General features: G+C 45.4%; 1 protein-coding gene across 2 annotated transcripts in view; it reads right to left on the bottom strand.

The window, feature by feature from the left end:
* The window catches only part of LOC147425869 (uncharacterized), a 112,743-nt gene that overhangs the window by 45,549 nt on the left and 53,139 nt on the right, over positions 1-14,055 (bottom strand). For both annotated transcript variants that reach the window (XM_086498589.1, XM_086498588.1), the window contains exon 2: positions 7,775-7,850. In XM_086498589.1, coding sequence (XP_086354715.1) covers positions 7,775-7,850 — 76 coding nt within the window. The remainder of the gene's footprint in view (positions 1-7,774; positions 7,851-14,055) is intronic.

The raw sequence follows: 14,055 nt of genomic DNA, 5'->3' as shown, positions 1-14,055 counted from the left end.
CCCAGACATCTGGTCATATACTCGTTATACATTTACACCAGAGATTGACTCGGTTTATACAGAGGAGATCTATAGTTGTCTATGCACAGCTGATCCTGGCCTCTCAGTGGAGGAATGCACCACTTTACTGAGTGAGACACTACATGGTGCAGCATCAAAGGCATACCCACACACTCAGCTGAGTTGGAGGCGACATTCTAGGAGCATGCCACAGAATAGTTGGTATGAAGAGGAGTGCAGAGAGATGAGAGCCCAACTCCAGAGAGATCTTCTTTTAGGAGTCATCACTTACAGACAGTTTTGGATTGCTTCCCGGTGCATTGTGCGACGGAAGAACCGAGCTTACTTGGCCCAGATGGAGCGAGACTTGTATCAGTTGTTCTTGAGTAGAGACTTAGGAGAGGCATGGCGATTCTTTCATGAGCACTCCCCTCCCCCAGTGATTACTTCTCCTCATGTGTGGGGCCAGTATGCGACATCGTTATATACAGTTCCTGAACAGGACCCCGTTCCAGATCCTACATAGCCTTGTCCACCTACCAGCACCTTCTTTACCGCTGAGATGGTAAAGAGATCCATTGACAGGATGAGGACGAACAGGGCATATGATCATGATGGTCTAGTAGCAGAGCACTTTATACATGCTAGAGATATGTTGGTAGAGGTTCTTGCAGTGTTGTTCAATCGTGCCATGTGTGAGGGGTTACCTGAAACGTGGAGGTTGTCTACTATTGTGCCTATCTTCAAGGCAGGTGATCCTATAGAGCCTGGGAATTACCGCATTATTATGGTTGGGCACACATTGGAACAGTTGTATGCATCCATTCTTGAGCAGCAGTTGAGTAATTGGGCCAAGGGTGAGGGTGTACGGGCAAAGGGCCAAACCGGTTTTAGGAGGGGTTTCTCCACTCTAGATCATATTCTGACACTTAGAGCCATCATTGAGGAGGGCAGGTCACAAGGGAGACGAACTTATTGTAGCTTTTTGGATTTCCGCAAAGCATTTGACATGGTACCGAGAGCTCGATTGATGCACAGATTGCAGGAGATGGGGGTGCCCATAGTGTTGATATGGGGGATTATGGTTCTATTCAAATCAGTGATGGGACATGTACGCACCTTAGAGGGGATATCTGATTTAGTTCACTCCACCATTGGGGTGAAACAAGGTTGCCCATTGTTTCCTACTCTATTTGGTATGTATGTTGATGAGGTGTCTGATTGCATTGACAGAGAGGGTGATAGAGGTGCCCAGTTGGCAGGGACGTGGATCCCATTGTTGTTATATGCTAATGATATTGTGTTGATATCTGACTCACCAAAGGGTATGCAACGACAGTTGGATGCATTACACAGTTTTGCAAAGGATAGTGGATTGTCGGTAAACCTTGGTAAAACCAAGGTTATGGTGTTTAACACCACACCACAGTGGATCAGGAGATCAGCACCGATTTTCACATATGGTCAGGAGATAATAGAGTATACAGATGCATACACTTACCTTGGGGTTGTCTTCACTGGGCCGAGGCTTTCTTTGGGAAGAGCAGCAGAGACTAGACTGACTAGATTTTATGCAGCCTCCCTTGGAGAGGATGTGTTCACAGGTTCAATTCCAGAACCCAAGCGGTGCACTAAGCAGCAGCCGGCAGCTTGGAGCATATCAAAACACTGTTGTATAGCCTAGGCGGTGAAGAAGAGCATTTCAAAACGCTGTTGTCTGCAGCTAGTCGGAGAACATCTCAAAACGCTCAGAGTAGTCAAGCCAAAACACATCTGTCCAGCCACCAATTCAGTCGAGATGAAGTTGGCCTTGGCTCCTCCATCAAAGAAGATGAGGGCTTCTTGATCTTGTACTTTGCCCCACACTCGGTAGAGTTCCGTACTTTCTTCCATTTGTTCTTACCCCACAAAATCCGGTACCAGTCTTTCTTTTGGCTTGCCTTTCTATGCTCACTCCTCCACCACTTTGGAACTCTCTAGCTTGTCCTTTGCCTGATCATTAGACACTTTGCTGGGGCACTTGGCAAGCCCTTGTTCCCCGCATCCGTAACATTTGTCCTCTTTGTAGTACTAGGTGCCCTTCTCTACTGACAACCAAGGGTCCGAAGGTTTCTTTTTCTGTTGCTTACCCTTCTTCCTGTTATTGTTGTTCGGTTCTTGTCCAGTCCGGACTGCCACAAGCTTGTCCGTAGGGTAAGTAAGAGTGCTTGTGTGCATTGCAAACCCTTGCGTGGCATGTCCCATGAGCCACTGCATGGACTCAGACTTCTTTTGCAGACAATAACTCCATATCTCTTTGGAGAGTCCCACAACAAAATCACTTAACTTGTTGCTTGAAGGTGAATTTCTTAAAAGAAGAGGATGGTAGAAAAGTATCCAAAAATCTCTGACATTAGACATCAAGTGTGTCTTCCTTGGTCCTCTTGGATGATTCCAAGCGGTGATTACATCTTGTTCGTATTCCTGAGTGACCCAGGAAGAAGATGATTCCTCATCTACCGGTGTTAGTCTTCTTCTCTCTCTATCACTCACAGAACCTTCACTCATAGTATCGTTCTCCCCCCTCTCTCTAGTCTATTCCACATCTCTCACATGAAGTAAAAGGAACTCTCTCACGCAGTAAAAGGAACCTTGAGTGTGCACTGAGCACTCATTCTCAGCATTCAGCATAAATACTTCCGTTGCACATAACACCATCTCTGCCATCCAACGACATTCACATTGGCCAAGACTTCAGTAAATACCATCGAGTTTGTCTTTTTTTTATTCAAAGATTTTTCATGTTAATGCACGTAGATGCCAAGACTGTTGGGTCAAATAAGACCGTGTTTGGCTCGCTTGATCTTCTCTATGTGAGCTACCCACCAGTTCTTTTATGCTGGCTAAAACGTCAATTATAAATAAGTTATTAACTCACTCATAAGAGGTGCTTCATATGAAGTTAACCACCTAGACCAGTACTAATACTAAACTGTGGGAACACTCCCCAGTGTCTACACCCTGCAAACATCAGCGGTGCTCATGTGCAATCAAAGGGTATGCAACTACGTTAAAGTGCCTAGACATGCACGTCCTACGTACACACTCAAAAGGGTGCCAGAACACTTCCTAGGCTCTCCTAAACCCTAGAAATGGGAGTTACAGCTTGTCCACATGCACAAACGGTTAGATGTGCACGTGACAAATGGACAGCCCACACCCACCAAAGTTGCTTGGTTGGTCTTCTACTCCCTACTCGCACAAGGTGGCCTTGGCCTCATTGATCCTGCCTCGCAGAGTGGGGCCCTCCTAGGGAAGCTCAGCTAGGCATCTAGGACACATTGGGTGAAATCACAAGTAAGGTGACAAGGTGTATATGGGGTAAACAAGTGACTAGGCTTGCCACACAAGCCACACACATGATATGCACATGGGCTTTGTCCACATAAGGTGATGCAAAGGAGAGGGTGCTCTCTGTCACACACACACACACACACACACACACAAGGTGCAACAAAACTCACACCTTAACATCCTGAAAGGAGTTTCTTCTTTCAAGGATTCAGGCTTAAGCTCCCTTAGAAGGTGGGCCGTGGCCTCGCCTATGGCGCCTAGAGAGTCGCTAGATTTTGGAAAGACGTGCACAGACTTATTGAGTAGACAGTGGGTGGATAGATTTTCCATGAGTTTTCTCACGCTCTCGGAGATGTTGTGCGTACACGAGTCAGAGTCGACCAGCTTGTACAGAGGAACATATTTGCCAGCCTTCAACATTGAACCCCTTGCTATGCAAAGAGCATGGACATATGTTGAGTACCAGATCGACTGTAGCTTGGGGTCCCATGGAACCTGGTTCGGCTCAGAGTTTTGGAGAGTGGATACAGTTTTGCAACATGTCTAAGAAAATGCAGACAAACAAATTGAGCCTCATACAGGGGGAATTGGCTATACGCCAAAATATATACTAACTAGCATGCACCTTTCATGCAGCTGGAGATTTTCATTGCAGTCTGAGCTTGCAAAGAGGAGGAGTGCTTCTTCTTTGAGGTGCAACAGTACGGGGCGGTTGCGGTCTCGGAGAGCAACTTTCAGAGGATTAGAGTGCTTGCCTCATCAATATACAGTACTTTCTTGACCCACATCAAGGGGAGGCAATCAGAAGGGACTGCCACCTATGGGCCTTCGGAGCTCGACGCCTAGCTCAGCTTATGAATTAGGCTCTAAGAGAGAGACAACCTGAGCAGTCTGATTTCAAGAGAGAAACCCCCTATGGGAGCAGATTAGTAGCTTAGGCCTATGGTTTGTATGGTGGGCCCGCTACTTCAAAGTTTTTCAGGGCAGACCTGAGCCCCCAACGGTGACAGTGTGTGCCTTCCGGTTGGAGTTGATACACACACTCAAATGACCATTATGACAAGATATAGGATAGTTCTAACAGAGTAGAGATACTCCCAGATTGCGACCACACACATCACAATAAACCTCAAATGGCTTCTGCAAACCTGGTAGTACCAACACTAGACCAGTTGTCAACTTCTCTTTTGGAGTCTTAAATGCTGCAATCTCTGATGGTCCCCAAGAAAAGGAAACCCCTTTTTGCATCAGAATGGGTAACGGATAAGCAATCTCCGCAAACTTTCAAATGAACCGCTGGTAATACGAGCACAAACCCAAAAAGCTTCGAACTTCATGTACATTCCTCAAATCTTGCCAGTCTCAAATAGTTTCAACTTTGGCCGGGCCCATTTTTACAACCTCAGCAGAGACAATGTGTCCCAAAAAGTGTATCTCTCGCAAGAAAAACTCCTTTTTACCATCCACCACCAGTTGATGTTGTCGTAGTGCCTGGAAATCGTGTAGCAGATGGTGTCTGTGCTATGCCTCACTCTTGGAGAATACGATAATGTCATCCAAAAAGGTGCCCACAAATGGCCTATACCTTCTAAAAATCATGTCCATCATCCTATTGTATGCTGCAGAAGCATTCGTGGGACCAAAAGGCATCACCAAATACTCGTACAATCCAAAGGACGTCCTAAACTCTGACTTGTATACATCTCCGGGAGCGATCGTAATCTGATCATAGCCACTTTTCAGGTCAATTTTCTTAAACAAGTAGAACCCTGCTATAGTCAATGCACATTCTCCAAGATCCATCTTTCTTCAATAATAACAACACTGGCAAACAATTACGTGATTTATTGGGCTGAATTAGACCCTTCTCTAACAGTTCTTTCACTTGGTTCATAATTTCCTCGTTTTGGGTTGTGCTAACTCAGTAAGGTGGCCAGTTCTGTGGCGTGCTGCCAGGAATTAAATCAATGGTGTGATCTTCAAGGCGTTGAGGAGGTAGCTCTCCCGATAAGCCTTCAAAGAAACAATTGTCTTGAGCTTGCAAAAAATCTTATTGTTCCTTCTCAAGGTCAGACAAATTTGATGTTTTATTGTCATTTAACTCATTCAAGTAGATCGAGTAAACAAACAGACTAGATTTCATTAATTTCGAAATGGCCAAAGCCGATACAAGTGGGACGGACTCGCCCTTTAATTTTACGTCAAGAACTATATTTCTACCCTTCTAATTCTTCAATGTCACTTTTCTCGCCCTGTAGTCGACCACAGCGCCGTACTTAGGGAACCAAGGGATTCCCAAAGGACATCATACCCTTCCAAAGGCATAATGTAAAAGTCCCCGTGCCCTAAATACCCTGACAATGCAATTGAATTTTGCCTATGTCAGGTGTAATGGCAACATCCCGTCCTGGTGTTGTTAGAACTGCCTCAACCGGTGGTCCCATTTCCTCTGGCGTAATTCCAAGTCAAGTCGCCAATTTAGTCCAGATGAAGTTTGGCCTTGGCTCCTCTGTCAAAGAAGATTAGGGCTTCTTGATCTCGTACTTTGCCCCACGCTCGAAAGAGCTATGTACTTTCATCCATTTGTTCTAGATCTATCCCCACAAAATCCGGTACTAGTCCTTCTTTTGGCTTGCCTTTCTATGCTCGCTCCTTCGCCGCTTTGGACTCTCTGGCTTGTCCTCTGCGTGATCATTAGAAGCTTTGTTGGGACACTTGGCAAGCACGTGCCGTTGTTCCCCGCATCCGTAACATTTCCCCTCTTTGTAGTACTTGACGCGTTGCTCTACTGACAACCGAGGGCTCGACGGTTTCTTTTTCTGTTGCTTACCCTTCTTTTTGTTACCGTTGTTCGATTCTTGTCCAATCTGGACTGCCCATGAGCCTGTCTGTAGGGTAAGTAATAATACATGTGTGCATTGTAAACCCTTGCTTTGTATGTTTCATGTGCCGTTGCATGAACTGGGACTTCTTCTGCACACAAAACTCTGTATCTCTTTGGGGAGTCCATAGCAAAATCGCTCACTTGTTGCTTGAAGGTGAATTTCTTAAAAGAAGAGGATGGTAGAAAAATATCCAAAACCTCTGACAGTAGACATCCCAATGTATCTTCCTTGGTCATCCTCAGATGATTCCAAGCGGTGCTTACATCTTGTTCGTATTCCTGAGTGACCCATGAAGAAGATGATTCCCCATCCGGTGTTAGTCTTCTTCTCTCTATCACTCACAAAACCTTCACTCATAGTATCATTCTCTCTCCTCTGTCTGGTCTATTGCACATCTCTCACATGAAGTAAAAGAAACTCTCTCATGCAGTAAAAGGAACCTTGAGTATGCCCTGAGCACTCATTCTCAACATTCACCATAAATCACTTCCGCTACACATAACACCATCTTTGTCATCCAACGACCTTCACATTGGCAAAGACTTTAGTAAACAGCATCGATAAACCAGGTACTTTGTCTTTTTCTAATTCAAAAAATTTTCATGTTAATGCACGTAGATGCCAAGGCTGTTGGGTAGATAAGACCGTGTTTGGCCCGCTTTGTCTTCTTTGTGTGAACTACCCACCAGTTTTTTTACGTTGGCTAAAATCTCAATTATAAAGAAGTTATTAACTCACTCATAAGAGGTGCTTCGTATGAAGTTAACCACCTAGGCCGGTACTAATACTAGACTGTGGGAACACTCCCCATTGTCTACACCCTGCAGACATTGGTGCTGCTCATGTGCAATCAAAGGGTATGCAACTACGTTCAAAGTGCCTGGACATGCACATCCTACATACACGCTCACAAAGGTGCCAGCTTCCTAAGCTCTCCTAAACCCTAGAAGTAGGAGTTAGAGCTTGTCACATGCACAAAGGGTTAAGCTTCAGTGTTGTGTATCAGCCAGGTAGCGATTAAGTATAATCCAAGCAATGTATTCAGCTATGAGCTAGAAGTCTGTGAGGGATCACAAAAAAGCTCTCAAAGGTTGTACAGTAGCTTATGTTCACATAACCCCTGGCTTCCAGTAGTTGCTAAATTTGAAATTTGAATGTGCACATGGGCAAAATACCTGGGACTCGTGTTAAATGTTCACACAGCTCACATGTAAGGTTTGAAATAAGATTTCGTATTCCTAACCAAGACATACTTCACAAGATGACTCAAAAATGTAAGTACTGTCACTCTTGTGCCTTTCTATAAACGCAAACCTTGTGCCAATAACAAATACAATCCTGAAATGACAAATTAATTACATACTACTGAGGTTGAAAACGAAGGTACAGAAGAACAAATGAGAACTGTTGAAACTGTGGAGCCCGTTGACAACCTATGCACAGATGTGCAAAGAACCAAACATCACCATAAAGAATGCTTGAAGAGATCACTCCAATAACTTGTACATGTCCTCTGGCAAGTTTTTCAATTTATTACTTGCGAAGAGTAATCTTACTTGCTTCGCCATGCCAAAATCTGCCAGCTTTACTGTTCCGTCTTGATCCACAAGTATATTTGCACACTTGATGTTTCTACATGATGAAACACCATCAATATCAACATATACTTGACTGAAAAACTCAAACGAGAGATCACAATTTGACAGTCTACGCACACGCATTGTGTTCAAAAAGGAAAATCCCATAAACGCATACACATAACAACAAAAAGAGAGAGCTTTGACGTCTACTCACATGCATTGTGCTCAAAGGGGAAATTCCATAAACTAATACATAGAACAACAAAATGGCGTGGCATTACCCAACTGTACCGAAGAAGGAAGAACAAGAGCTTGAGCCCGCCGACCGGAAGAGCCAACCCAGATATGAGACAGCATGAAACGTGGCACATTTTGTGGCACGGCTGCTGATGTGGCATGTACAGCCAGGGTAACGTGGAACAATACGGACGCATGCTGACGTGGCACGGTTGAATGAGGGGAGAGTTATGGAAAGCATTGACTTTTAGGGCTTTTTGGTGCCAGTTTTTGATAGCAGATGCTTTTGGGTGTCTTGTGAAAGGCTCTGATACCAATGTAAGGAAAGAACCACAAGAACCACAGAATTCTTTTGCTTGTTGTGGTCGCACGAACTCGAGTTCGCTTGGGCGTGTCGATTCCTAATCGTGTTTTTGAAGAGTGATAGGAATCCCAGGAAAGAAGGGCTTGTCCGGCCTCCCCTTGTGCCTCTTTTCACTCATTGAGAGCAGACCGTGCAATAAGCGGTCCGGCCAATCGACATGAGGTGGGAAAAAGCAACCTTGGTGTGAGCGCAAGGCCGCCAAGGGGTGCGCCCGCGGAAAAGAGCAGAACTCCAGTGAAGAGAAGATACTTCTCTAACACAAATTGCAAGCAAAAGAAGAACCTCAAGACCCTCAAGAAACCAAGAACCCAAGACCCACAAGAACCCAAGTTCCTCGTGAACTTAAGAACCCACAACTTCAGTGCATGGTCATCACCCAAAGTGGAATGGATACCGGGCATGAGAGTGATGGGCAAGAAAGTAGTGAAGAAGAATTTCATCAAACAGGGAGGTTTTCCTGACCCTCCCCCTTCGCCATCTACGCCAAGAATTGCACCAAGTTGATGATGGACATGATGGCAAAGCAAGCGGCGACTCGCATTGCCAAGGAGTGTGACCGCCAAGACAAACAAGATCGCGATCGCTTGGCGGCCAAGGAACGAGAAAAAAAAAAAGAGGCAGCAGGAGCACCTTGCTCAACAAGCAACTTCTCAGCAAGACCAACCCCTCGAAACAACTCTGGCGTTTTCTTTCACCAGAAGGCCTAGCATTTTTGCACCAGATCAGCCATCGTTTTTGCACTTGCACATTCCCGGCGACAGTAGACAGCAGATCAGCCATTGCGTTAGCAGATTTCCCCGAAACAACAGATCAGCCCTAGCGTTAGCAGTTCCATCAACAAGGACAGATTTCAGCCCCTAGCATTTTTGGTTTGCAGATCAACCGCAGCGTTTTTGCAAACCTTCGTGACAAGGACATCAAGAACACCAACGTTTTCAGTTTTCAGCACTCAGACTCCGCAGTAGAACTCCCGAACCTCGCAGACCTCACCTTCCCGCAGCAGATCCTCGCCGCACAGCCAGATCCAACGAAGTTAATAGATTCAGCCCGGTAAACGCAGATTTCAGCATCTGCGTTTTCAGCGCGTCATCGTCGCAACGTCGCCATCGACATCGTCATCGACATAGAGTCAAAATTTCAACAGATAAAGATTTGCAGATTTCAGCCCTTAGCATTTTCAGATTTGAGTCGTCTCGTTGTCGTCCTCATCGTCGTCGACATCGTCGGCAAGTCCAAGCATTGTAGAGATTTGTGCAATCAATAGTAGACCGCTCTCGCCATAGAGAGTGGGGCCTTCGGAGGAGGGTTTGACAACATTCTGGTGTCATGTTCTTCTCTCTCTATCTCTCAGTCTTAGCACATTCATGCACAGTGTCTTCACTTTGTTTCTGTCCATTGCACTCTCTCACTAAAGGAACGGAAGGCTCTCCCTTCCATAAGAATAAAAGGAACCTTGAGCACAGATCGGAGCACTCATCTTGAGCAAAGTTCAAACATTCATTCCGATGCACCTGACATTGGTATTAGAGCTCTGTGTGTGCTTCGGCTTCCCGAACTCAAGGGAAGAACCTCAAGAAGAACCAAGAACCCCAAGAACCCAAGAAGAACCAAAGAACCTAAAGATGAACCCAAGAACCCAAGTACCAAAGAACCATCAAGAACCCAAAGAACCTCTCCCATTTTTTTTTTCTCCTGAAGAATCTTTGAGTCTCGACCATGGACTTACCAGTTCCCATCTTAATTGCCATGTCTTTGAAGGAAGATCGACATCGGATACACGAAAACCCAGATCTTGAGTTCCAGGATCTACTCGCCTTGTATGCGGATATGGAAGGAGTTGGAGACAGGATCCCTAACCTCTTCTGCATTCGCATTCACATGTAGCGTGCATCCATTTCCCTCGTCATTGAACCTTTGGAAAGGACTCCGCAACCAAACCTCAGTCCATCAGCACCGGTAATGTTTTCACCACAGTCGGTGTTTGGGGAACATCTCTTGCTACAGCAGGCAGAGTCAGCACTACCTGGTATAGAGCCCAGGCTGATATTCGGCAATCGTAGTAAGGTTGGACAATGACCCTTCCTCAGTGTTTGCATCGCCAACAGTACCCACAGCACCCGCAGTACCATCAGTCCCTGGTTTTCGAGGAATCTGCATTGGTTTGTGCATCCACAACATCAAAAGCATTCATCAATCAACATAAGAAGTATAGATAGAAGTTCGGCAGTTGTGCCTCACTTTTAACAGGGGGGGATGTCACGTGCGCACTTCACTTGCGCCACGTGGACACGCTTCTGCCATAGTCTAGCATCAGTCTTAACTTAGGACTGAGCCTGGCACCTCTGTGAGCCTCTAACAGGACGTGCATGTCCAGGACAGTCACACTTGCATACCCTCTCTTGCACATGAACAATCATTTCATCATGCAAGCATTTTATGCGTGAACCACCTCTTGTAAGTCATTTTATTAAAAGTGACTTTTGGAAGACTAAGAGATAGAGAGAGAAGAATACGACACCAGAATGTGGTCAAACCCTCCTCCGAAGGCCCCACTCTCTATGGCGAGAGCGGTCTACTTATGATTGCACAAATCTCTACAATGCTTGGACTTGCCGACGATGAGGACAACGACGAGACGGGCTGAAAACTGAAAATGCTAAGGGCTGAAATCTGCAAATCTTTATCTGTTGAATTCTGACTCTATGTCGGTGACGCTGTCGATGACGACGGTACGACGACGACGCTCTGAAAACGCAGATGCTGAAATTTGCATTTTTTGGGCTGAAACTGTGAACTTTGCGAGATCTGACCGTGCAACGAGGATCTGCTGCGGGAAGGTGAGATCTGCGAGGTTCGGGACTTGTTCTATGATGTCTAAGTGCTGAAAACTGAAAACGATGGTGCTTGTGTTGGTTCCGTCACGGTAGATCTACAAAACACTGAAATGCTTGGCAGATGCAAAAACGCTAGGGCTGAAAATGGTTTGGCTGTGGATAATCTGCTAACGCTAGGAGTCTTCTCCTTCTTGCTGTCGCCAAGCTATTGCCAATGGAAAAACGTTGGCTGATCTGGTCCAAAAACGCAAGCCTTCGGCTGTGATGCAAAAACGCTAGGCCTCTTGGGGGTTCTGCTGAGAAGTTGCATGTTGAGCGTGTGCTCCTGCTGCCTATTCTGCCAGAAAGTGCTAGCGCTAGGTTTCTACTTATACAAACTTAGCAAAATTGCCCAACCTACTTTCCAACAAGTCACTAACTAAATAAGTGAAAAATGTCAAAAATAGGAAAAATAGGTTTAAATGCACTGGAAAATTCCTTTGATGGATTCTGATGGATTCTGATGGGAATGCTGATGATCATGATGTGTGTAACCAAAGGATATGCATCTAATCTAAGTGATTGGTCATGCACGGTCTACGAACAGACTCACAAAAGTGCCAGATCACTTCCTATTCTAGACTGACTTTACGGAACTGAACCCTCGTCATGATGTAGCTTGTCCACGGACACATAGGGTTGGATGTGTCACGTGACATCCCCTCCTTTTCAAAGTGAGGTACTGATTCCGAACTGTATGGCGTCGAAGGAGATTGCCAACAACATCCGGAATCCTCGAAAGGACTCTTCGCCGGCCCACTCTGAGGTGTAGGTCGTGCGATACTTGAGCTTCATGAAGTTATGCAACGCTTGCTTCTTTGGGCCGCGCCGAAAGCGACACAAAATCGTATGTGGTCCTTTCAATGCTTCAACTTCGTCTAAAGTCATGCTTCTTCCTTCTTCAAGAATCTCCGAGGCTGAAAATTCCTGAAACCACTTCCACACAAAAACATGAACATACCTATTCCATGTAAAGTGAGTGGAAAAAATCTCGTCTTCCTCAAATCTTGTATCTGCTGCATTCTGACTTTATGTCGATAGCAATGATGCGACGACGACGCGCTGAAAAAGCAGATACTGAAATCTGCGTTTTCCGGGCTGAAACTATAAACCTTGCGGAAAGTGGCCGTGCGGCGAGGAACTGCTGCGGGAAGGTGAGATCTGTGAGGTTCCGGACTTGATCTGCGGTCTCTAAGGGCTGAAAACTGAAAACGCTGAGGTTCCTTGATGTTCCATCACGGTGAATCTGCAAAACGTTGGGTGATGATGCAGATGCAAAAACGGTCGGGCTGAAAGTTTGCAAATCTGTCGCCGGTTGTTCTGCAAATGCAAAATGCTAGGCTGATCTGATGTTCTGCTATCACCAGAATCTGCAAGTGAAAATTGTTGGCTGATCTGGTCCAAAAACGCTAGGTGGTTGCTATGGAGCAAAAAACGCTAGGCTTGGGGTTCTGCTGAGAAGTTGCATGTTGAGCGAGTGCTCCTGCTGCCTCTTCTGCCAATTAGTGCTAGTCTAGGTTTGCCCTACCTACTTTCCAACAAAAGTCACTTAAAAATAATAAGTGAAAAATGTCAAAAATAGGGAAAATAGACTAAATGCACTGGAAAATTCCCCTGAAGGATTCTGCTAGATTCTGATGGGATGCTTATGATCATGCTGTGTGCAACCAGAGGATATGCATCTATACTAAGTGTTTGGACATGCACGGTCTGCGAACAGACTACAAAAGTGCCAGACCACTTCCTATTCTAGACTGACTTGACTGAACTGAACCCTGCCCATGTTGTAGCTTGTCCACGGACACAGGGTTGGATGTCTCACATGACATCCCCTCCTTTTCAAAGTGAGGTACTGGTACTGAGCTGTATGGCGTCAAGGGAGATCGCCAATAGCATCCGGAATCCTGGAAAGGACTCTTCACCGCCCACTCTGATGTGTGGGTCGCGGTACTTGAACTTCATAAAGGTCTACAACGCTTGCTTCTTTGGGCCGCGCCGAAAGCGACACAAAGTCTTCTGTGGCTCCTTCAATGCTTCAACTTCGTCGAGAGTCATGCTTCTTTCTTCTTCAAGAATCTATGGCTGAAAATTCATGAAACCATTTCCAACACAAAACCATGAACATACCTATTCCATGTAAAGTGAGTGGAAAAAATCATGTCATCCTAATAGACTGTGCATGCAATGTAGATGAACAAAGAGACGGAGTGCCAAACCGTTCACCACACACACGCAAACAATGAGCTCGAATCTTTCTCTTCTGATCTAAAGCAATCAACTGTGGCAATTCACAACGGAAATGCCCATGTTTGGTGCTCATACTTTCATGTGCTCTTTCTACAAATGTGTCATGCCAAGGAAAAGACATGGAATGTGACTTCCTTACATACATACTTTTCAGCTTTTCATGAACAATCCGCATACATTCGTGCTCATTCATGAGTGAAACGTGCTCAACGTACAATATGTCATGCCTAGAAAAAGGGATCACATAAAGACGCTGACTAAAATACAGGAAACGATCACGAAGGAAACATTCGTGCAATGCGTGCGTACTATTCATGCGAACACATAATACTTCCCGTAAGGGTTCTTTGGACCTAGGCTCGAGAGCCAAGATCGGTTCTTCATGATTGATCGAATCTTCCTGTGGAGGTTCTTTGGACCTCGACTAGAGAGCCAAGATTGATTCTTCGTGATCGATCGAATCTGCAATGAGGTTAGCTTCACTAGAGAAAGTATCCACTAACACATCATCCTTGTCAACAATCACATTATCTTCA

Source organism: Adiantum capillus-veneris, chromosome 24, assembly GCF_014529385.1.
Source record: "Adiantum capillus-veneris isolate H3 chromosome 24, ASM1452938v2, whole genome shotgun sequence".
Taxonomy (NCBI): Eukaryota; Viridiplantae; Streptophyta; class Polypodiopsida; order Polypodiales; family Pteridaceae; genus Adiantum; species Adiantum capillus-veneris.
The sequence above is the reverse complement of the archived record's forward strand: the minus strand, read 5'-3'. Positions and strand labels throughout refer to the sequence as shown.